This window comes from Mytilus trossulus, chromosome 14, assembly GCF_036588685.1.
Source record: "Mytilus trossulus isolate FHL-02 chromosome 14, PNRI_Mtr1.1.1.hap1, whole genome shotgun sequence".
Taxonomy (NCBI): Eukaryota; Metazoa; Mollusca; class Bivalvia; order Mytilida; family Mytilidae; genus Mytilus; species Mytilus trossulus.
In genome coordinates this window covers 35,310,736-35,336,899 of record NC_086386.1, presented here as the reverse complement: position 1 = coordinate 35,336,899, position 26,164 = coordinate 35,310,736, and the positions used below count along the sequence as shown (strand labels likewise).

General features: G+C 33.2%; 1 protein-coding gene across 3 annotated transcripts in view; it reads left to right on the top strand.

Moving 5' to 3' along the window:
* Positions 1 to 25,900, top strand: part of LOC134697249 (uncharacterized) — a 34,210-nt gene extending 8,310 nt beyond the window's left edge. Inside the window, exons 1-5 of one of the 3 annotated variants that reach the window (XM_063559398.1) lie at positions 8,487 to 8,612; positions 10,857 to 11,070; positions 11,669 to 11,904; positions 13,611 to 13,806; positions 16,495 to 25,900. In XM_063559398.1, the coding sequence (XP_063415468.1) occupies positions 10,857 to 11,070; positions 11,669 to 11,904; positions 13,611 to 13,806; positions 16,495 to 25,688 (9,840 nt within the window). In that variant the 5' untranslated portion in view covers positions 8,487 to 8,612 and the 3' untranslated portion in view covers positions 25,689 to 25,900. Of the gene's footprint in view, positions 1 to 8,486; positions 8,613 to 9,440; positions 9,516 to 10,856; positions 11,071 to 11,668; positions 11,905 to 13,610; positions 13,807 to 16,494 lie in introns of those variants that run through there. The other 2 variants (XM_063559399.1, XM_063559400.1) reach the window with 2 other exon arrangements.
* The last annotated feature ends 264 nt before the right edge of the window (positions 25,901 to 26,164 follow it).

Here is a 26,164-nt window from a genome sequence, read left to right as displayed (position 1 = left end):
CATGTTGGGGTAGACAGTTTGATGATCTTTGATGTACTCGTACATGATGATTTATTCTTTGGAGTTGTCAGGAGGCAGATTTAGAAGGGGGCCAGGGGGCATGACATCCTTTTCTGGGAAATTTGGTGGGCCTGCATTATGAAAATTTCTGGATCTGCCACTGGTTATTGGACCATAATAGTCCCAGTAAGGACACAGTGGTGATCAGCAGTCATTATATAAAAAAAAAGATGTGGTATGATTGACAATGAGACTATTTTTATTTTTGTATTATTCACTGTAAAAAAAAAATATATCCCACGCACGCGCGGCATGGTAAAATCAGTGCCCGGCACGTTATCATCAGTATGTTGATGGAGTGCTGAATTATAAAGAAGAAGAAGAAGGTGAGACAACTGTCTACAAGAGACCAAAATGACACAGACATTAACAACTATAGGTCACCGTACGGCCTTCAACAATCATCAAAGCCTATACAACATAGTCAGCTATAAAAGGCCCTGAAATAACATGTAAAACAATTCAAACCAGAAAACCAACTACCTGCTTCATATAAAAAAATTGAACGAAAAACAAATATGTAACACATTAACAAACGACAACCACTGAATTATAGGCTCCTGACTTTGGACAGACACATACATAAATAATGTGGCGGGGTAAAATATGTTAGCGGGATTTCGATCCTCCCCCTAATCTTGGACAGTGATACATGTATAACAGTACATCATAAGAACAAACTATAAAAATCAGTCAAAAAAGGCTTAACTCATCAGATACCCATTGATATACATGTATTAAAAGCACTGAAAACTTCATTTGATATGTCTGATTTCAATTTATTCACATCATCAGATCTTACACTTAATATATTTTTTCATGATGAACATTACTATTTGGTTGATGATGTAGGGAATCACTGAAGCATGACTGGAGAAGTCGCCCACCTCCCCCACCCCCACTTATTGTCCCAGCTGACCTCAGAATCAGTCCCTCTTTAACCATTAACGTCATACAACAATTACTTTTCCATTGTGGCATCATATATTTTGTATTTAAACATCAAATTTTTACATGGAATATTTGTGATGTTATCATGTACATGTGCAGTTTGTAAAGGCGGACATATACATATTTATATTGTAGCAATAAGGTGTATTCAAAGCAAAATAATTAATAATAAATCAACTCAATGGATAGAAGCATACTGGTAAGTCAGTGGGGTTTTTTTCACACAGCATCTGCATAGAGTGATGAGATGTAAATCAGGAGATCAATCATTGGTTTTAGAAGTCAAGAATTTTTATATTTTACTTATTTGGGTAGATACATGTACATGTAACACAACATTTATTTTGTCATAATACCTGTACGCTCAGTGTTCTTCATGAAAACTATCACACTGATTTTAAATCATTATAGGAAAGCACAGTGTATAAGCAAACATTTCAGAAGGCAAAGAGTCTTTTATAGGCTGACTGCAATAGTCTGTATATTATTTGAAAAAGCTTAGTTCTTGTCAACTTTCTTATTATTTCAAACATTTTAATAGATGTCTCCAAAATTTGGTGTATTTCTATTAGATCTTTTCAAAGTCATTTTCATTTATTTTTCAACCCGGCCCAGAAATATGTTTAATATAGAGAAAGGCCACCTGGGTCACCTCTAACAAAGGCTATATATATTTATTGTCAATGCAAACATTTTACCTGTTCAACACCAAATGCTGTCAAGCTTAGGGCCCCTGGCCATGGCTCTTTTTTCATATTTCATCTTACATGTACATCTCCTTTGAATTTGTTTGCTTATTTGTTCTTTGGTCTATCTATGCATATCTATCTATATACATGTACATGTACCACATTTTCATGGTCCCACAAAAAGGTTTAAAATGTATACATTTTACTTTTTTTTAGCTTCTCTCATGTGATAGCCGTACCTTTTTGCTCACTATTTATGTGTTGCGTTTAAATATGAATTGTAACACTTTACAGTGACTGAAAAGGTAAAACAAATACTTCTCAAGAAACAGAAAAAAGAAGACAACTTGGAACAGCACCAGACTACATGTATGTATGAATAAAAACTCAGATCAGAATAGAATGAAGGATATTATATGTCTTTGTGAATAAGCAAGGAAAACTTTTAATTATAGTGCCTTAATTTACTAGATTTTTCATTCATTATCTGTGCAAATTTCAACATAATATGTCATAAATTAAATTGTTATCTAACTTTACTCAAACTTTCAGTGGTGGATCCAGAAAATTTCATAATCGGAGCCCACTGACTGTCTTAGAAGGGGCAAACTCTAGTCATACTTCAGTGATTCCTTATAAAAACAATAAAAATGTTCCTACAAAAGGGGTAGTCCATATCAATCATGACAATGGCGTTTGGGGTTAAACATGTTTTCGTAGGTAAATAATATTGCCATGGAACTTTTTTTCATGAGAGTGTTATAGTCTATAGAGTATTACTTCCTGGTTGGTGGAATAGTGAAATAGTAGTCAATATGTTCTTGCTCAATCCTATGTCGCTTTGAAGGTGTCATGATTGTCATCCTCAGCTTAAGCAATGTGATACTGTAATTTGAATTTCAAAATGACTGAGCGACTGGCGAAAAATATCTTTTTAAGTAAAGAATTGTCGCATAAAATAAAATAATAGAGGACACAGGAAATGGCGAAGTTCACATAGTCTAGTATGGTAAATCATTTAAAAAAAAAAAACATGCAAAAAGGGGGGGGATGGGGCGTACGCCCTCTACGTCCCCCTCTTGATTCGCCACTGCCTTCTGTTGTTGTCCATTTTGTCAAGTAGTAATCCTCAAGAGTACGGTTACTTTATATGCTATTTTTATCAAGTTGATTATAGACACAGCATACATTTTATTATAATATCATTCCCCATTTCCATTCTCAATTTTATTAAGTCTCCTTCCATTATAACACGGGTCCACCAATAATACAACAAAAATGACTTATTAGTAGAAAAAAGCGCTATGTTTTCATATTGCTTGAAGTGCAATATTCCAATAAAAATAAACTACTCACAAACCACTGATCTCAATATAATCAGCTAAAATACGGCAAGCTTTTTAGAAAAGCTATTACTTGTGTTCTAATTCACTTGTTCAAACGAACATAAAGTATTTATGTGCACATCGCTACTTATTTTCTAAAACCTTCTTCAAACCCAAACTGTATACTATATATTTTGTAATAAAATAAAGAAACACATTGCTGATTTTGTCCAGCACGGTGACCATGTCGATGCACAAAGAAAACCAAGATTTTTTGTAATAGATAAACGCTTTTTCATATCTTCCGACACATAACCATCTTTTGCCATGTTTCTACCGTTTTCACCGTTTCTAGCTGCCATGGTAGCACCACCTGAACGAAAGCAATGTAAGCCGAAATCTTTTTCGGAACATCCGATACTATGAAGAGCCTCTTTTATCACTTCTCTTGCTCGTGTATATGATAATTTCTCATTTTTAGAGCGTAACATAAATATATTGGATTTTCTAAAAAATGTTAATGACCTGAAAATGTACATTCAGAATTCATCTCTATTTTAGCTTCCGTCAAATAAGACTTAAAAATATTTAGAGGACACAGAGGACTATCTAATTTAGCAATATAAACATTCTTTTCTTTTCTATAACAATCAGTTTTACTCTTTTCTATAAAAATATCTGCATATTCGACAGTAAAAGAAATATGTTTGGCCTTAATATTACATAGTTCATTATATCTGAAAAAAAAACAGTGTAAGCTACATCACACATGCACAATAAACGCAAATCTTTAAGTGATCTCGACTTCTTGTTATAATTTTTTTTTTTCATAATCTCTGGATCCACTGGTGTCTTTTTCTGAATCGGTCTAGATAACATACGTTTAGATGCATCAATTATACTTCTTACAAAATCTGAATCACAAGGATTCTTTACACCTGATATATGATGTGCCCACTTAATAATACCGTAAAATGCGGCCTCAACGACACTGTAATGACTACTGTTATCTATTAGATGTTGCAAATATAAACTGACATGTAATTCATTACACGGAAGTATCGAAGTTATCTCTGAATATTTTCGTGTCCATAATACAAATCTTTTGAAATACCAAATGTACTTTGATACTGTAGTTTTAGCCCTTGAATCTAGTACTGTTGATAAAAGTTTTTGAAAAAGCATTTTCAACTGTGGATGAGAAATTATGTGACTCTGTTTCCAAAAACCAGTTGTAAAAATTTTCTGAAATAAAAGAAAATTACGAAAATAGTAATTTTAAAACAGTAATAATAAGACATATCTATATCTACCTTGTAAATTCCGAATCCATTTCGTCGGTCCAGTGACCTTAACTGCGTAGTCCAACTACTACAATACTCTTGGTCCAGTGACGTTCCTATGCCGAATCATTAACAGTCCAGTGACCATCATTACCAAATAAAAACTGTTGTCCAGTGACCAATATGGATAATCTGTAAAATATACATATAATATTACATATCTAAAGCATTTAATCTCACTGCTAAAACAGTTCCTTTAAAATCACCTTGAGCAAAAATAGAATTTACGTTATGTCCAGCAACAAATACTCTATTTGCTTAAAAAAACCTCAAAAACATCTTCAACATATGGTTTATAATGTAAACCTTCCTCAAACAGTAACGGCCAAAACGGCGATGGGGACCACTTTGGAACTATTAGAGTTCCAACAACTCTACATTTGACTAAATGATTAATGACTTTAGCTGCTAGTGTTACTGGTGGTACTAACCAGTTATTTTCTTCATGCCAGTTACATGTAAATGAATCTATACTTTCCGAACCCGGATTCCAATATAAAGAATTAAATCTAAGCAGTTTTCTATTTTCCATATTGGCAAACCTGTCAATGGAATGAGGACCCCATTAATTATCTACAAACTCAAAAAAATCATCTGAAGTCCCCCAATCGTCGATATGAACGATTCGACTTAGATAATCTGCTTTCTCGTTTTCTTCTCGTGGAATCCATTTTACGTTTATAGAAATACAATTCACAATACAAGTATTAAAAATTGAAAGAGTCAAGTTTTTGAAGTTATAATATCTTGCTACCTTTTTCAATAACGCTCACTGCATTCTGATTGTCAGTATAAACAACCACCGAACTGTTGCATACTAAATGTCAAAATGATACTAAGCACAGCTCGATTGCTTTTACCTCTCTCCACGTGTAGCTTTTGACTTTTTCTAAATTCGTCCAGGATTTATACATTACATGCGTTGAGTTTTGTATGAAACCTCCTGCACCTACATCGCTAGCATCACTAAAAATACTAGCCTCATTGGCCTTTGGTAATAAAGCTACAGGCATTAGCAATTGCACATTATTTTTCCAAAACATGAATTCAAAAATTAAATCACTATTGAAGTTAATGTCCATGAACTGATCCCAATTATCTCGTTCGTTAATCACAGCAAATGTAGCTCTTGTCATTATCTGAGTAACATTGCCGATTGCTGGAGTAAGAGATATAACCTTGCCACAGATTTTTGCAAGCGTTCTAATCTTAACTTTATAAGGATTACTTAAAGCAATGCCTATGCATTCTTGCAAATCCAATATTTTGGACTCGGGAATTTGCAACACACATTTTCGTAAATCCCATATAAACCCCAACCATTTCAATGAATAAGAAGGGGACCAGATACTCTTCGCCCTGTTTGGAACAAAACCCAACATAATTAAATCTGATTTAACGATGTCTGCATGTAATTTACATACCTCACTATCATCAGCTAGTCCTAATCCGTCGTCTAAATAAACGACAATTTTAATACCCTTTCTCCGCCAGTGCGCTACTAATGGTCGTAATACCTTTCTAAATACATAACCACTAGATTTCAATCCAAAAGGTAAAACTGTAAATACATAATATTTTTCAACCCCTTCAAACTTCCACGAGAAACCTAAATACTTTTGATGTGGAGCAAATATATCAATATGGTGATAACCTGCCTTTAAATCAAAAAGAAATCCAACAGATTTGTTTGTAATATATTGTTAAGCAACTTTAACATCTTCGAATTTACGAATTTAACTTTGTTTACCAACACCATATTGTTTACGTGTCTCAAATCTAGTACAAGTCTATGTTTACCTTTTGCACTGATTGCTACGGTCAGCGGGTTCACAACGTGCGGTCTGTTCGATACCTCTTAAACTAAACCGCCTTTGAGTAAATCTAAAATAGCTTCATGTACAAAAATACTATTTTTTAAAGCAGACCTATTATTTTTCAAAAATACAGAAGTAGGCTCTTGTAAAAAAGGAATTTCATAACCTTCTTTGATTATATTAAAAACGAAATCTGTTGTACAAATCTTAACCCAAAAATTTAAAGAAGCACTTAATCTGCCTTTTACATTTATATCAGAAACATCTTTTTTACATTCAAAGTAAGTGTCAATATTAAATTGTTCATGTACCTGAAAAATATCTTGATTGTTTTCTTTAAGAAGGAGGTGCTCTGGGTACTCTGTTCTTGCTTTGTCTGCGACATTCTCTCGCCCAATGCCCATAGATTCCACACTTATAACAGACGTCAGAAGGTTTTGCTGGGCTCTGCTGGCCTAGGGCTCCGCCGGCAGATGCCCCTGCACGAGAGGGCTGGAGATTCAAACCATTACCGCCAGAATTTCCACCACCGTGCGCCTGTTGATATGACGAACCAGCCGCCTCTGCGGGTCTTTTTCTACCATGCTGTTGTTTTTCCGTATTAGCTGCCTTGAGTTTCTTGATTGCCCTGCTGTCCGCGGCCCTAATGCGTTTCTCATCTTCGGAATCACTCGCTAGCTCATCAGATAAGTATTCACTGACCGTCTGCCAACCCCCTTCGGACTTATCCGCGATCCTTATATGCTTATTGCGTTTGTTCAGCAGCTCTTTTTAATCTTCTAAGTACGAAATGGCTTTATTCGGGCGTGTCTTCTCGATACAGGATATAGCTGGGTCTAAATTGTCCAGCACATCTATGTTAAGGTCAAACTGGACCTTGTTACCTTTGAATTTAAAGTTGTTTTCTGACTTCTTTACCTCTTTCGCTAAACTATGGGTCGAATCGTTTAAATTCTTCTCGAGTCCGGCGATTTTGTTGTTCATGTAGGTCTTCATTAGCGACAAAAGATCAGCATTTGACACTTCTTCTCCCACGGTATCTTCCACTATATCTTCATCCATATCTTCACTATGAGAATTCTTTTCGTTGTCGGACATGTCTACACTGTAGTAGTAATCAACGTAGTGGTCACCGCCTAACCTCGATAACTGAAAAACGTGCTCCTTTACTTATATTCTACCAGCCAAATCTAAACCGGTTCTTACAATAGGTACTACGAGTCTAAAAAAAACTACGCGTAGAGCACATAAATATATCTATCTACATGTGTATCAGTCTGTCCATATGTAAACTTGTCTGTCTTTCTGTTCACCAGTCCTGCCATGTGTCCCCTAGGTTTATTAACTATTAATTGTCTATAGATATTAGAAGGTGTAGTATGAGTGCCAATGAGACAACTCTCCATCTAAGTATCAATTTATAAAAGTAAAAACCATTATAGTTCAAGGTGTTTAAGGCCTAAATTAAAATATTGTTTGTTTCCCCAATCCTGACCCGGCCAAGCCAGGTGTGGGTAGGTAGGTAAATAATTTAATTTTTCTAAAAAGCTTGAACATTATCGGACGATTCGGCAAGCCTGACAATCCAAAATGAATAAAATAATATTTGACTTTAATAGTTTTGACAATAAAATTTTATGAGTAGCACCAATTTTGCAGGGTCGGTCGGGATTTGGGAATCAAACAATATTTTATTTAAGGCGTAAGGCCTTTAACACGGAGCCTTAGCTCACACCGACAGCAAAGTATAAAGGGCCCCAAAAATTACTATTTTTGTTAGTCAATGATACCAAGGGTTCACACAAGAGAATGGATGTAATTACCACATCAGCATGTGCTTCACGTGTATAATATAACAGGTATATATCTATAAATACATATCAAATGTATAATAAGCTTTTGTAACTTTAAACTAATACCAAAAAGTTACCTTTTTTTCAATTCTAGCCGACGTCTCCGACGTTATATTACAAGGCAAAAAAATAAAGCTTCTTGCGCTACTAAAGGGGGGAATTGGCCTGGGCCTGGGTCCCCCACCCAATACGCTGAGGGGAAAAAGTTGGATCATGCCAATTTTTCAGGGGATTAGAAAAGCTCACTTGGCCCTGTGGGCAAGGTGGGCTAAAATCTAGATATTAAATAAATAACACTACTAATGCTCAGATTGGTTGTCATCGTGCAACAGTTAATAACACCATATAGGAAAAACATAGAACTCCTTTTTTCATAAGACATTGTCAAACATCCAAACATACTATCCACACTCATCTGTGTCCACACTTGTTTAAATGAAATAAAAACTTTCCCGGTAATACTAAACAAATATAAACCACATCTCCTTATTTGTTTTTGTATATGCCTTCCTAACAGATGACACGGAAATATTTATCCAGAACGGATTAAAGAACATAAAAGTAGCTATTCAAGGTAAGAACGCTGTTCAAAATATACTGTACAAGGCATTACAAAAATCGTAACAAATGATATTTCCGGTAAGAATATCTCCTCTATCATTCATTGATATTTTTTAAAGGCAGAAACAAGTATTGACAAGCATTTTTAGTTACTAAAAATGCTCTAACCAGCCGTTTAGGAAAGTTAATTTTGACGTATGTCTAATGTTTCTGGCAAATGAAAAATATTGCTATAAATTATTAGGAAAAAATAAAATGAAAAGAACCTAAAATTCCTAAAAGGAGCATGATAATATCATGCTGAGTTCCTGGCATACGTAACTGAAATGAGAACAAATATGATAAATGATTGCAATAGTAAAAAGTTAACAACTCTTTTGTTGTTGAATATAGTAAATGATATATGGTGATCGATACTTATTGTTTTAAATCATCTTCAGATGCATTTACAAGTACGGACATTCTTTAATCGGAATGGAAACGCCCTGGTAAATTAAAAGTAGAATATCAAAACAATTATGGCTATTCTGAATTAGATAGTTTATGTCTGAAACATTTTCATTGTGTATGATAAACATGAGTTTAAGTGTACACTACCATTAAACTTTTATATACGTATTTGCACCAGGGAGAAGTTTTAAAACAACAAAAACAATATGTATACATGTATAATGCAATACACTTAAAATTTATCACCCAACGAAACAAGATGTATTCTGACAGGTTCTTAGTCATACTTTTGAGTCATCATTGTGTAAGTACCCATTGTTAAGTAGGCGAAGATGCACACGCAGGGTTTCCTTATTTACTATAAATAATTATTTTTAATCTAAAGAGGAAACAGATATATACTGACACTTCCTTAGTCATCATTGTGTAACTATCCATTTTAAGTAGGCTAAGAGGCACACGCAGGGTAAGTGAATAATTCGTCGTGTAATTGGATCTTTTAAAAAGCATATACTATGCATACTCGCTTCTATTATACATCCCCTTATTATGCAATTGCAAAACTTATTTGTTACTTGTATTTTGCTTTATTTTTTGTCTATATGCCTTTTTATGTTTCGTTGTTACATATATGACGTGTAAATGTACAATGGTAAATTTGCGTATTCTAATCTTTAATTTTTGTTAATACTATTTTATGCTTCTTTGTTAAATATTTGGTTTGTTATTTTAGTGATTAAGATTATAACACAATGTTGACTGCTTTATATTTGACATTTTATTTTTTATGTCTGTTTGTTTTGTTCACGTATCGTTGTTTATATAATGGTATATGATGCAACTTTCATGCGAGTGAGAGGTTTATCTAGCTATATAACCTGGTTAAATACACCATTTTCTACATAACAAAAACACTTACTATCAATCCGTTTGATGTGTTTGAACAATTTGATTTTACTATTTGATTAGGGATTTTTCTTTTTGAATGTTCCTCAGTGTTCATTTTATCTTTTCATTCAAAATTTGAAGTGGTAAATTAAAAAAAACCATCTTCCAATGTTTACAACATGTTCAATGGAAATCTATTTCTTGAATACAATTTACACCTGGTTGTCCTTTAGGAATCATTTATTAATTAAAAAGTGTTGCCACATTTGTGCAATGATCAAAACATCACATATATTGTGGTTTTGCAAGATGTCGCTTAGATTGTTGCATATGATATCGAACATTTATTTGGCTTTTAAAACTGACCCTGTTTAGGCAAACGCTTTAAAAAAGTAATCACCCAAAAGCACTATATTTTGTGTACGTGTGCGGAGGTCCTTCGTAACCGTTAAATACTACGAAAAAATTATTTCCCTAATTTGCTCGTCAGGATCTTAAAAAAAATCGACCGAAGCGGGACGGAGTCTCCACATAAGAGTTATTTTTCCTTTAATATTTTAAATAAGCAATACGTAATTGTAAATGCTAGTGGTCCGCCAAAAACGAATATGGGGTTTAGGTCAAAGATCAAGGTAAGACTCAGATATATTTTCGACATAACGTAGCATACATAATTTGGATCAAAGGGTGCCTTGGCATTCGATAGGAGTTCCTTCGCCTCTTATACTCATAATAAGCTGTATTGATTATCTTTCTAACTTATTTCAAGCGAAAGCATGTTGAATCATATATATTTTTGAAGTCGATGTGACTTAATCTATCATATGAGACTAACATGACTAAAAGGGACATTTAATGTTGAAAAACCTTCATGTTCTATGAACACTTTGTTTTTAATTTAGTTTCTTTTTCTTAATAGATGGCTACCTTTTCGACAGATGAGGAAACAAATTATCTTCGAATGGTGGCATTGATAATTGGCGTTTGTCCAAAAGCAGTGCGCACCTATTTTGATGGTATATTTCCTCCGGCAAATCTGGCTGCTGATTTACATACACAAACCCCAGCACTAAATAAGATAAAAAAGAAGAACGTATTGACTTCGTCTCAATGGGCACTTTTATTTCCTACAGGTAATTATAGTATGCAAAATACATAAAATCATCATACACTAGATCAAGTTTTGTTGCCATATCAATAGAATATACATGGAATAATGATAATGATATGCCATACTCGTGCACATCGTGAAGAACTCAACATACAGGGGTGTCGGCTATGTTTATTAGGAGGTACCGCTTTTGATGCAGAGAGAAACGATCAAGGAAAGTATCAAAATATCTTTTTTGAGAATTGTCAATACTATCTAATGTTTTGCACAACAAGAACCGAAATATATATTATATTTCCATCAAGTAAAAGTAATCTTTTAGTGGTTTGTTTTCTCAAAAAACACTCTCTTGGGGTGTCAGATTTTGCATCTCAAGGGGTAGAATACCTTTGAAAAAATGTAAATTTGCATATTATTTGGCCTTTGTAATTTAAGCACATCTTATCTATTATGATGTTAATACAATCATATGTAGTTGTTTCCAACAATTCGATTTACGTTGTCTTTAACAGAGTAGGTACGAGCTAAATAAAATTTGATCTGATGGAAAAAATATTAGATTTCGTTTTAGAAAAATCGCTTTAAAATTAATATTTTTTCTCTGAAATATAATTGTACAGGTTCCACAAACGTAACTTCTACCAACTTCGACTTGACGCTACTGATATGCCTGTTAAGGAACATTTCAAAAATAGGCAAACCCTTCAGAGGCTTTGATGTCCTTCCCGCTGTAACAGATATTAGTCCAGCAGACGATCTTGCAAGGATAAAGTATTACAGGAATATGATTGCTCATTCAGATGACAGCAAAATGTCTAATCAAACTTTTCACGACGCTTGGATCGATGTTGTTGAGGTATAACCATCGTTACTCTTTTTATCTTATTTATTCAATAATGTTTGGTTTTTAATGTTTAAGACACAGTGATATAATTTGTTGAACATCTCAATTACTACAATATCAATAGACAAATATCATCATTCGTGATTATACTTGTTTCGTTTTCAAAACCTCCTTATAAAGTTTACTATACATATACGCCAGCCATTGAAACTGTGACATCGATCCGAACGCTGTTGTCATTCTGCAAATCTGAATGAATGCGTGTGATGTTTACTTTGGAGACTAGTGTGAATCAATCTATGCCATCGAACAATTGATAAAGAATACATCATTTAAATCTGTTTTTCTTCATATACATGTAGACATTTACAATAAAGTTCGGCTAAAAAACAAAACTTTACGACAAACGAGACGATTTCAGCTTTCTAATTGTGAACATTAAATTTCATTGCAGCTAATCTCCAGCAGTGTCTTAATACGTAGTATAATTATATATCCCAGTTCTTACAATACTAAATGGCTTGTATCTCCTATCATGAATAGAGGATTGCTTCTAATAAAGGAGCTAAACCAAGAGTTCCCAGTGGTGATGTAGAAATAATCTTCGTATATTTTTCGGACACCGTCGTGAGATTGTTGCTCGTTATCGAATTTCCGTTTTTACTAACATGAGGACAAAAACAGGTACCACCGAATGTAAAGGCAAGATTTGTTTACCCATCCGGAGTACCTGATATCGCACCTATTTTTTTGTTGAGTTTCTTTTACACAATCTTGAGTTGTTTTTGTGAAATGTTTTTTTCTCGTTTATCAATGGCTTTGTCAATTCATTTTCAACTTAAGAATTTTGATGTCCCTTTTGTATCTGTCGCCTCTCTTTAATAAATACTAAGGCTTTTCTACCTCAGAATGGAATACCTTAGCTGTATTTGGCCAAACTTTTAGACATTTTTGATCCTCAATCCTCTTTAACCTCGTTCTATATTTTAATATTGTTTTATTCGAGCATCACTGATGAGTCTTTTATAGACGAAACACGCGTCTGGCGCAAAAATAATTTTTTAATCCTGATATCTTTGATGTTAAAAAAGAAGATGAGGTATGATTGCCAATGAAACATCTATCCACACTAGAATCTATTGTTCTCATTCTCTACCGATTGAGTATGTGATCCGACTAATTTTCCATCGAGTTTGAACTCTTAAAATACTTTAAAAGCTTTTTACAAAATATTTTTTAAGTTTTAATACCTTGGTTTTGATTAAAAAATTAAATGAAGTTTTATTCGGACACCTTTCATTATTGTTGTTCATAGTAATAGTCATTAATTAATAAAAAAAATAGCACCCTTTCTCCTGTCAGTGCAATGACTTTAGATCGATAACACCAATCTTTTAAAAAAAATTGAGAATCTGTTTTTGAACACGACAATGATTTAGATTGATAAATTCCATTTCATTATGTCACATATCGATAAATCGCGTATGTTCACGTGTGTTCACGTCTATTTAAATTTTAATATGCAGTTTAACAATTTATGTCAATGCTGTTCAGGAGTAAGGACACCTAAACGTAAGAAAAAACACAAACGTTAGTTTTGGTTTTGACAGACACCTGTTCCAATTGATGAGAACACATTAAGAAATATGTTATCATCATTACAAGAAAAAACAAAATCTCAAATCTGTTGACGTTAAACATATTATTATCTGATGAAGGCGACAACAAGACTTGGTGGATCACTGTTTCAACAGAAGTGTGCCGATTTAAAAATTGCCAGTTTGGACAGAGAGTCATTGGAAGATTTGATGATCAACCTGAAGCAAATCAATGAAGACAGATTTGAGGAACTTACTAACAAAGTTCAAAACGTAGAAGCAGTTGTAGTCGATCCTGTGCCTGTGCACAAGAGAGGTAGATAATTCATTACTTTAAACTTATAACAAATTCCTCTATCTATATATTTTCATATTCTTTAGGAAACGTGGGATTATTTTATATGAAGAACACCATGTATAATTTCGATGTTTCAGTATTTTCGAAAATCAGAGTTTAGAATACCATCGATTTTGCAATACTTCAAAGCTGAGTGCTCTTCAACATTTCAATGACAACAATGTATATACAGCAAGTTATTTTTATTATTTGAATAATTTTGTTAAGCACTTCTGTGTTAAAGAGAGTTATTATTGATTTGTTCATACTTATAGATGATTTGTTTCGAAATACCAATCATTTTCTATTGATTGAATAGATCTGTTTTCGACAACATTATTTTTTTCTGGAATATCTGGTCTGTCTTTAATGCTCTCCAACTTTGTTCTTTATCTGATCTTTGAAACTTTGTTGATTTGAGTGTAACAGGTTAGTGTTTTGTAGCCCAAAACATGTCTGGCATATATAGTTTTAGTCCTGGCATCTTTAATGAGTTAATTTATACTAATGTTAAAAATAGCTCTTACAATTGTTTTGAAGTAGGATAATAAAAAAAGGATCTAAATTGGAATATTCGTATCAATGTCATATTTATGATAATGTAATATCGGATATTGCTTATTTGTCATTGGAAAACTATTGAAAGCGTTCAGATCATGTTTTGCTATATGCAAATTTATTATAATGTAATTGTTACAGTAAGCACATAAGCTCCCGTGATTATTCCGGTTCACTTTTTGTTGGGGAGGGAATACATTTTATTTCTATGATAGTTTAATGTCGTGTGTACTGTGTGTTTCTTTTTATACGAATATGCATAACATATAAAAAAAGAAGATGTTGTATAATTGTCAGTGAGACAACTCTTCACAAGAGCCCAAATGACACAGAAATTAACAACTATAGTTAACCGTACAGCTTTCAACAATGAGCAAAGCCCATACCACAAAGTCAGCTATAAAAGGCTCTGAAATAACAATTATAAAATAATTCCAACAAAAAAAACCCAAAAACTAACGGCCTATTTTTAATACAAAAAAGGTTGAAAAACAAATATATAACCCATCAACAAACGACAACAACTGAATGACAGGCTCCTAACTTGGGACATGTACATACAGAATGTGGCGGGGTTAAACATGTTTGCGAGATCAAAACCCTCCCCTAACCTGGGACAGTGGTCTCTACATTACAAATTAAAACATCAGTTGAAAAAGGCTTAACTCTTCAGATGGATACAAACAGAAATACTAAACTGACTGGACGTGGCCGAGTACTTGTATATCCTTACAACAAAAAGACAATAAATACTCGCAGTTTCTGACAGTTAGTTCAAAGCCACTAACAACTAATAAAACAAACCATGCATCTAAGACTAAATATTTCAATATAGAATAGAATATGATAATTCATATGAAGTGTCGCATTAATTCTATAACATAAAGATGAAAATCATCATTACCCAATTTTCACAAGGCGTTAATTCTTACTGTAAAATTACATTCCTTCCATGCATACTAGTTCGTGTTAGTCCTTGAGCAATTACTATGTCTGTCGTTTTTATAAACTAAACATTCTCATCTGATATCAATCATTTTTATAATTTTTTTTCTCATCATTAAAAAGGGCGGAACAGGTTTGAGAAAAGTCACTTTTCAGTTGGAATTCAAAGTATTTTAAATGTACGCCTTGTGAAAAATAGTTATTGATAATTTTCATCTTTATGCTATAGGATTGATGCCACAATTTATATTAAAGACAGTCATGAAATAACGAATTGAATCCACGACTAAAACAAATCATTTAATTGAAGAAACTCCTCAAATTCGACGTAAACTTGACCGCGTACCTAAACATTAAAAAATGTCAAAAGGTGAACGATCTTATAAATAAATATATAATAACTGATGCAGCCGGTGGTGAACTTCTGTTATATGCCAATTTCTCGGTTGTCAACCCCACTTAAACTTGTTGTGTCGTAAAACTAACCTAATCTTCACAATGGTGTATAACTACTCTTGTTGTCGGAATTATCCGTAGCAAGCCTCCCCAAGTATGTCAATCAAAGGATTTCGTCTATCGACGATGAATTAGAAATAAACGTATCGTCTCTTTATATATCTCGGTCTCCGATAGGTCAATTTTATGGGAAAGTCTTAATGATTCTCGGAGTTATCTTGTTTTGTTTCATTTCATATGTAAGGTCAAGAGAGAGTCTGAATGACATTGACGTCATGGGAAAATTGGTGTCTAAAAAGGAAACTCGTGACTTATTAGACATACCACAAATAACACTTGTTAGATATACACCCTTATGAAGATAAATCAATTTAGATTCACGACATAACAAGTTTTAGTGGGGATGACAGCCAATCAATCGGCATATAACGAAATTTCGCCACCGGCTGACATTTTTCTAAATCGCGAATAAATACCTTTTGTTATATAAAGGTATATATGATTTTTTTTACTGAGCCTTTGCTATGACCTATGGAGGCCAAATTCTGAGCATTCTGAATTTTATGAAAATTAAAACTTTCGCTTTTAGAAAACCCTTTGATGGGTCTAGATATTTGTCTATACCATTTTACATCATGTCTGTGTATTTCTATCTTACATTAGTATCTTTGCACAAGTTTATGTACACAAAAACTTATATATTTGTAGCTAGAATTAAAAAAGTTATATCAGATTGGCAAGCTGTAGATGAAAAATTTGTGGAAACAAATAGTTCAAAACAATTGTACAAGTGCTTAAAGGAGAATGATTTTGTGTCTGTTACTGGAAGTGCAGGAATAGGAAAGTCCATAACATCAAGACACGTGGCTCTCCAAATGATGCTTGAAGGCTATGATGTAATACCAGTTAAGTCTCCAAGTGAGATTTTTGTTTCTAAATATAAAACCTTATATATATGTGACGACATTTGTGGCAGGTATGAAGCTATTCAGCATGAAATCGAAGATTGGGAAAGACATATTGACGTCATTTTAGACTGTTATTCTTTATCACCGATAAAAATATTGGCCAATTGCCGACTTCAAGTTTATCAAAGTCCTAAATTCCAAACTCAAGAACTATTAACTAAATGCAAGTTTGATATGTCAATCGGAAAAAATGCAATATGTACAGACGACAAAAGAAAAATTGCCCTCAAATACATTCCTGTCATCTATACAAAACAAATGTCTAACGAATATATAGAACAATATGATTGTTTTCCTTTATTATGCAGCATGGTTGAAAATTTTGATGAGAGTAAGATAATGATTGTTTTGGAAAAAGGACCTTATGACATTTTTGAGAAAGAGTATGATAAAATGAAGAACATAGGTAGTGAAATGAATTACTGTGCGTTGGCAGTAACAACTATTTTCAACAATAAATTAAACGAACGTTTATTAACTAACGAAATATCAGAAAAAGAAAAGGAAATATTCACAGATATATTTGAAGCCTGTGGACAAAATACTTGCACGTCTCGAATATCTTTAAAAACACACCTTGATTCCTTAATAGGATCCTTTATTTCAAAAGAAGACAACGTTTATAGTTTTCGTCATGAAAAACTTTTTGATATAAGCTGCCTTTATTTTTCTAAGAAATTTATAAGCTGTATAGTGAAAAATTGTGAAATTGTATTGCTATTCGAACGGTTTGGTTTAGAGTGCTCCAGAAAAGAAGATCAAAGTGGAGATTCTATAGTTCTACCAAAGAACCTTGAGGAGCTATTTTTTCATAGGCTAATTAATGAAGCAACAGACGAAACTATTTTAGATATATTCGGATGCAAACAAATGGAAAACTATCAGTTTAGAGAACGATTATTACATTCTCTTAAAACGAAAAATGAAGAATTCATATCGAAAGTATTGCACATGAACCATTTTGGAAAAAAAGTTTTTCATTTGATGTGTCAGCTAGGATTTACAGATATCCTATCATTTTGCATCAGTAAAAATGTCGATATTGATGATTACGACGAAATAGGAATGACACCCCTTCATTATGCCTGTAGATATGAAACTGAATCTGTAGTTGATTTTTTAATCGAGGCAGATGTTAAAATTAACATTTACAAACGTCGGGGATTCACACCACTTTATGAGGCTTGCAAGCAGGAAAATATAGATATAGTTAAAAAACTTCTTCAACATGGAGCATGTCCGAATTTATCTACTCAAAGGTCGTCAATTCCGTTAATTGTATCAACAGAGAATGGTAATCTTGAAATCATAAAAATGCTAATTGAACATAAGGCAGATGTAAATAAACAAAACAGAGATGGACGATCTGCCTTACATTATGCATGCTGTCTCGGTCAAAAGGATATAGCAGATCTCCTTATAACACATGGTGCCGATATTGATTTAAACACAAAACACAATGAATCTCCTTTACATCTTGCTTGCATTGGGCTTCATGGTTCAATTATTGATATACTTGTTTCAGACACCACGGATATATTTCAACGTTGTAAAAATTCAAATATGTCAACTTTTGCAACAATCGTAGAGAAAAATGAAAAAGAAATTCTTAGAAAACTTCTTAAAACGGTATCAGATAAAAATATGTTTTACCCTGAAATAGAATTTGCATGCACAACCAAGAACGTACTTGTTCTTAAAGGGATTTTGGAAGTAGGTATCGATGTTAATACACGTTTATCAAAGGGTGATTCCGCTCTACATATCACATGCAGGAATGGATTTTATTTAGGTGCTGAAATGTTAATAGGAATAGGGGCTAATATAAATGAATATTCTAAAGACGGACTTACAACAATTCAGCTTGCTTGCGTGACACCCAACAAGCAGCTTGTTGATTTACTAATTTCAAACGGAGCAAGTGTGAATAATTGGCGCAAAGGAAGTGCAATTCCACATGCACTCCATATAACATGTATAATGAAAGAAGATGAAATGGCGATAGCACTTATAAATGGAAATGCTGATGTTAATCAAATTGCAGAACTTAAAAGAAACACTGTGTATAAGTCAGAAAAAGGACATTGTATAACAAATATTTATGATGAAGTCTATTCTCACACAAGATTGATGATAAGCCCGCTTGAAATTGTGTGCATCGGAAAAATGTTAAATCTTAATCTTGTCGAAGTTCTTTTAAATAACGGCGCAAATTCGAATATCAAAAGCTTAAGCGGCATAAAACCTTTACTTATTGCAAGTTTTTATAAATATGACCCGTTGGTTATACTTCTTTTGAACAATAAAGCGGACGCTAACGTGTGCGACAACATTGACATTTTGTGCTTGTCTAACATGCATTATAAAGGAGATGAAGACATAAGCGAATTTTTATCGTATGGTAATGTTTGCTTCAACAACACTAAAACCACACCATTACACGTAGCCACCATAAATAATTCGCAATCGATTGTAAATGAATTACTACAAAACCGTGCAAGAAATGACATCGCGTGTGATATTTCGCCTTTTCTGTTCGCTATTCAGAACGACCGTAGGAATATTCCAACAGATCGCCAGCAGATTATTGATTTTTATCGCAATTACAAAAAAATTGAAAATATTCTTCCTCTCCATGCAGCATGTCTGTTAGGATTTAGAACTATTGCTGAAGTTTTAGTGAAGAAAACATTGCCACATGATAAAGAGGCAGTTATTCTAATTCGTCCATTTCAAGTAGCCTGCATTAAAGGACATATAGTCGAAAAATGGCCTTACATTACAAACAAACCATTTTCATTATCTGCTTTACAGATTGCATGTCTAGGGCAATATTGGGATACATGTAAAATGTTAATACAGAACGGAGTTGTTGGAAAAAGCACATTCGAGGTGTCAGACCTGTTAGTAGCTTCATTTTTGGGTGACAAGAAAAATATAGAATCAACTATGTGCGAGAAAGGAACATATATAACATCTGTTCTTCGTTTCGCTTACGAAAACAAAGGAATAGAAATTGTTAAACAATTGCTAGAAACCAATAAAGAAGATGAATGTGGTGATGATTTAAAAAATTTGTTTTTCATAGCCTGCTCAAAAGGAGACACTGAAACTGTTTCTTACATTTGTAGTATTGCACACAAATTAAATGTTAATGATTTTGTCGATGCAACACCATTGCATACTGCTTGTGAAAATGACAATGTTGAAACTGTTCAATTCCTTTTATCACATAATGCATATGTAGATCCAATTTCCATAGAAAATGAGACCCCTCTGCATATAGCATGCAAAAAAGGTCTGAACGATGTTGTGAGGTCATTGCTACAAAGAGGAGCAAAGTCTTTTTTAACTAATAAACATGGAGAAAATGTTTATCATTTAGTATCAAAGTATAACTTTTTAGACTGTGCGGGAAGTGTTTTGGAATTTAGAAAAACATGTTTGACAAATACAGATGCTGAACACAGTGTAAATAGTCGTACACTGGACGGCAAAAATGCTTTGTACTTCTCATTTGAAAATAAAAATAAGAATATGATGAAACTTTTTCTTAATTTTGGTGCTAATGCAGATGAAATATTTGATGATATTGAAGAGCCATTATTGTTGAAAGCTTGCAGAGAGGACAGTCTAGAATTAGTAGAAGTACTACTTGAATATTCATCCGCAGTCAATCGAAAAACGTTTGATGGAAAAGATGCTTTGTATTTCTCTTACAAAAACCAGAATACAATTTTGATGAAATGTCTCCTCAGATATGGAGCAACAATAAATGATTATTATGGGACAGAAGGGGAAACATTACTATCCACAGCTTGCAAAGAAGGTAATATAGACATTGTTACCATATTACTAGATGCATGTTGTTATGTCAATGCAAAAAACAACAACGGAGAGACTGCTCTTTGTATTGCGTGTCAGTGCAATGAAAATGCAATCGCAACCTTATTGATACAATACGGTGCAGACATAAACAAACAATCGTACGAAGGATTGAGTCCCCTTTATTTTGCATGTATTAATGAAAACGAAAACATAGCAGATTTGTTGTTGCAGAACAATGCTTATACCGATATAATGTTTTCTGATTCTCAAAGTATGCTCATGAAATGCTGTACGAACAAATTTTACGGCATCGTTGATCGTTTATTGAAGCATGGAGCAGATGTGAATATTTGTCATTATGCCGGAGAGACTGCTTTGTATAATTCATTTCAAATGGGAGATGCTAAATTAATGCTAATTTTGCTAAGTTATGATGCTGACTGGGATGTATGTTGTCATGAAAAAGAGCAATTTCTGTATGAGGCTTGTGAAAGAGGCTTAGAAGAAATTGTAGAAATAATTTTACAGCGAGATCCAAATATAAACGTCAATGCAATCCTTTTCGATAATAAAACGTCGTTATATGCGTGTTATAATGCGATATCAGATACCAGCTCACCTCAGTATAAGGTATACATATCAATAGGATCTTTACTTAGACGTCATGGGGCCAATTTATTTACGTTAACAAAAGCAAATGATTCACCTTTTCATCAATTATGTATGAAATGTACACCAAACGACATAAAAGTAGCGTTAGAAAGCTGCGTTGCTGAAAGAAATGCTTTGGAGATAGTATTCCAGTATGCTTGTTCACAAAACGACCAGGATATAGCATTGTTATTGTGGGACTTCTGTAAACAACCATTCATATCTGAAAATTCGTTAATAGGAGCTGGCAATGAAAATAATCATATCACTGCTTTGCTTCTTTTATTACAACTAGATGTAAGTATGACGGATAAAACCGGCAAAACAGCTCTTCATACTGCATGTTCGAACGGAAATAGCTATATGGTAGAACAACTTTTACAATCTTGCATCACAGATGTTGAAATTCATGCAAACAATGGATATACTGCATTACATTTTGCATGTTTTTATGGACACATTAGAGTCATACATATGTTGATAGAAAGAGGAGCTAACATACAAACACGTACATATTCCGATGAAACAGTAGTAGAACTGGCGTTTTCTCAGTTAAAGGGTAGTGTCATTACTTGTTTGTTAGACTTAAATGAGTTCGAGACATTACAACAGTGTAAGGAAAAAATGCAACTCTTTTTGAAAACATATAGATGTTCAAATGACATGAAGAAAGCAATCAGGCGTATACTTACTTTAATGGACTCTAATTCGTACATCGATACCATTGATTATCCTCTGCACTTTGCTTGCAGGAAAGGCGATGGTGAACTTATTGATCAACTGATTGAAAACGGTGCAAATGTAGACTGTATATCATTATACGGGGAGAACCCTCTTATAATTTGCATATGTAACAATGATTTACGAAATGTTGAATTATTATTGCAAAAGGGAGCATCGGTAAATGAAATGACAAATATATCCGAGTATGGAATCGATCAAATATTCGGAAAAACAAGTATTCATATGTTGAAAGATGTAACTCCAATTTCATTCGCCTGCTTTTTGGAAAATCTCTCTCTTATTCAAATTCTGATTGATCATCATGCTAAAATCAATACACCAATCCATATTTGCTATTGCAATACGAATGATTGTGCTTCTAAATGTGAACAAATGACACCTTTATTTATATCTGTTATACAAAACAATTTACATGCAGTGCAACTATTAGTTGGAGGTATGCTGGATTCAAATCTAAACGATCTAAATTTTATCCTTCTTGGCTCACTCTACCGTGACATTGCTATAACGGAAGACACCTGTCATAAATATGAAAGGCTAGTACTCACACCATTCCAAGCAGCGTGTGTCCTTGACCAGACAGAAATGGTATCATACTTTGCTCAAATCAACATGGTAGATGTAAACCTAGCTTTTAAATTATCACCTGTGCTATTATCTTTGTATTTTCAGTATCCAAACTTAATGATAAGTGTGTTAGATAAATATGAATTAGTAAACAAAAATTGTGAAACTCAAGTTACTCCATTAATTTTCTCAGCTCTTGTTGGAAATTTTAGATTGATGGATATCCTGCTAGACAATTCTGGAAATCATGAATGCTATGCTACAATATCTGTTTTGATAATTGCTGCACTAAGTGAAGATGTTCTCCGTATATTTGATTGTTATTCTGGTGATTATTTTGTTTACTCAGAATGTTTTGTAAATCCACTAGCGATATGCCTCTTGCAGAAAAATATGGAAATGGCTTCTTTATTGTTAAATGAATATGCAAGTACTTCCTGTATCTCAGAAATTGATGCTTCTCATGTTATTTGCTTTAGAAAACAAACAGAACATTTACGCCTTATTTTTGAAAGCCGATTAAATCTCCGTAGAAAATTCAATATTCAGATGTGGCATTTGCTTATAATGGAAGACGATCAAAGTGTGTATTATACCTCTAATAATATCAGTGCTCTAAATCCAATTTATTTGTGTGTCACATTAATAGAGCTTTCATGTTTCCTCCGAGATACTGATTTATTAGAGCTTCTGTTTAAGTCCGAATATACACTTGACGGTGTAATGGAAATTTCCCCGTTATTATTATCCTTATTATTTATGAATAAGCCTATCGTTTTATCTAATGCACTGCTTCAATCACTTGACACAAACTCATATGGCAGCTCTTCGAAGTTATGTAAATCTGCTTGGATGGTTATAGCAATGATTTCAAAGAAGCATGCTTTAGATATTCTTACTCTCAGATTGACAGAAGACTCCTTTCAGATGACAAATTTAGCAGATTTGGGTTTAGCTATGTTAGTTGTCTTTTATATGCACCATGATCTTGTTGAAAGACAACTGTATGACATGAAATATCTATCAACAACAGACGTTCTCTGTGAAGTCAGTTTAGCTGAAATAAATGCAATTGAACTTCTTTTTAACGAATACGAAAACAATTATAACAATGAAATAGAATACCAGGATATGAAAAACATTCACAACAATGTAATAGAATTCTTAGGTATGAAACTGGATAGATTCAAGATAAATCTAGCATTCTTAACATTGCTACGGAATAAGAAATTAAAATGTTTACCGGTACAGGCGTATAATGGATCAACCAATTCTTTACCGTTTTTGGCAGTGGAAATGTTTTATTTGATACAGCAACGAATACCAAGATGTTTGTTATCAGTAAATCAAATTTCTAATGACAAAACAATTATCACACAACTGATGGTGGCTTGCTTGCTTGATAATAAATCCAATGTGAATTTTTTATGTTATATGGGAAAAAGCGTCCAACTTAATGAAATGTCGTTTTGGCACCTGGCAAGTATACACGAAGTGAAAATTTGGGATTCATGTCCAACAATATTTGAAATTGCTTGCAATAACAATTTAAAAGCAACCTTTAATGAGCTACATTTATCTTGTATGCAAGAAAAGATGACAATTGTAAAATATCTTTTAAAAAATAACTGTGACGTGAATGCTTCAGCTTGTCTAACATCGTTCCATATGTTCCCTATTATACTCAGTCATCAATTTTATTTAGAACATTCCCATTTAATAGATAAGTTCATTGATATTATTGATTCTCTGAAGAGTTCGAGAAGCAACATGGATTTTTTAGTTTTACCCGCGGAGTTTAATGCCATTCATTTAGTGATGTTTTCAGACGATATAGAATATATGAAACTATTGATTCAAAAGAGATGTGATCTGAATGCAGTAGCAAAATTATCAACCTTATCCTTATATTTGCTACATTTCTTTGAAGATGATAGTTTAATATCGTCTAATACAGTAAATGCCATATCAGAGATGACGGCACTGCATATCGCCTGTATTTTAGACAAAAGTGATTTCGTTGAGTTTCTTTTATTAAACAAAAGTAATATCAACTCTAACGGATCAATTCATCCTTTGCATTTAAATGCGTTCCACTGCGCGGATATTTTGAAATTGATAACTGACAAATCTCTTTTTACGTTGACAGTCCTCCATACTGCTATTTTGTGCCGAAACACACATATAGCAGAAATTCTTATTGAAAACGAGGCAAACATTGAAATGAGTGCATCATTGTATTTGGAATTGTGTATGAAAAATGACATGCACATCTCTACTAAGTCATCAGTTAAATCGCTGCACTTGGCGTATTTATTTGAAAATGAACATATTTTCAGGACAGTTCTGTCTCAAACTTTACCCGGGAATATAAATGAGAAAGTATCTTTATCAGCATGGCATTTATTTGACAGCGACTCAATTCAAGACATGACTTCACATTATACATCTAGGGGAGATATTCAATTAACACTGAACATTCTTCACATAGCTTGCATTACTGGGGATAGTTTTTATGCAAATGTGTTGGTGAATCGAGATGCTAATGTAAATTTAGAAGCAGAAATGTGTACAACTGATTTTATAGGAAACGAAATTATAATTACAAAATATCCTCTGCATTTTGCAGCGGAGATAGGAAGTTTAGATTTATGCAAGATATTAGTAGAAGGTGGAGCTAATCTGGATGTCAAAACTAATATAATCGGATTTCTGCCATGGCATTTGGCGTTATATCATGGATATGAAGATGTTGTTTATTTCCTTCTTACACATTGTCAATTAACAAATTTTAATGGGAAACAATTTTTTTTAGTTTTCATTTTATACTTACTACGCAAATATTTCAGTAGGATTATTCTTCCGTTTATAGCAAAATCAAAAAACTTTCTTATACTTTTATCATCCTATAAATATTTGATGAATGTAATTGGATTTACCGGTGATCCTAGTTTTCACTCAAGCAGAATAAGCACTTCGGAATATATTTCACTCTCAGAAATTGACAATGGGTCGCAATATGAAGAGTTGATGAGTGTATATGAAGCAATAGACACAAACAACAGTCTTGAAACGTCCGAAAATTATTCTGAATGTGAAGATGTGTATTCAGAAGCGCCTATGTCAGTGGAATTGTCCTCCTAAGTAAAAATTAAACTGTTTGATGTGCAGTTAGTGCCTAATTAGTAATCCAAATTGAATGTGATCAAGTGATTTATTTTTTAACTTAAAGAATAAGAAAATCATATAATATTTATTTTCGTTGAGATAGTCATCTCTTATATTGCATTTGATTACTTATTACACTGTGTCATTCACTACATAACTTTATATTTCCAATTGGATTTTATTAGAATTTAGATAAATTAGCAGTGTTGAATTTGAATTTGATTTTGCATAGCTAGTTGATCTCATGTACAGACCTACGCTTTATGATACAGTTGTAAGGATTATACGTCATAAGACAGCAACCAAAAACAAAAAAAATTACAAAACGCGTATAGATATCTAGCGGTTAACATAATATAATAAAATAAAGTGGTATGAATACCAATGAGACAAATCTCCCAAAGAACCAAATTGACACAGAAATTAACAAATTTCGGTCGGTGTACCGCCTT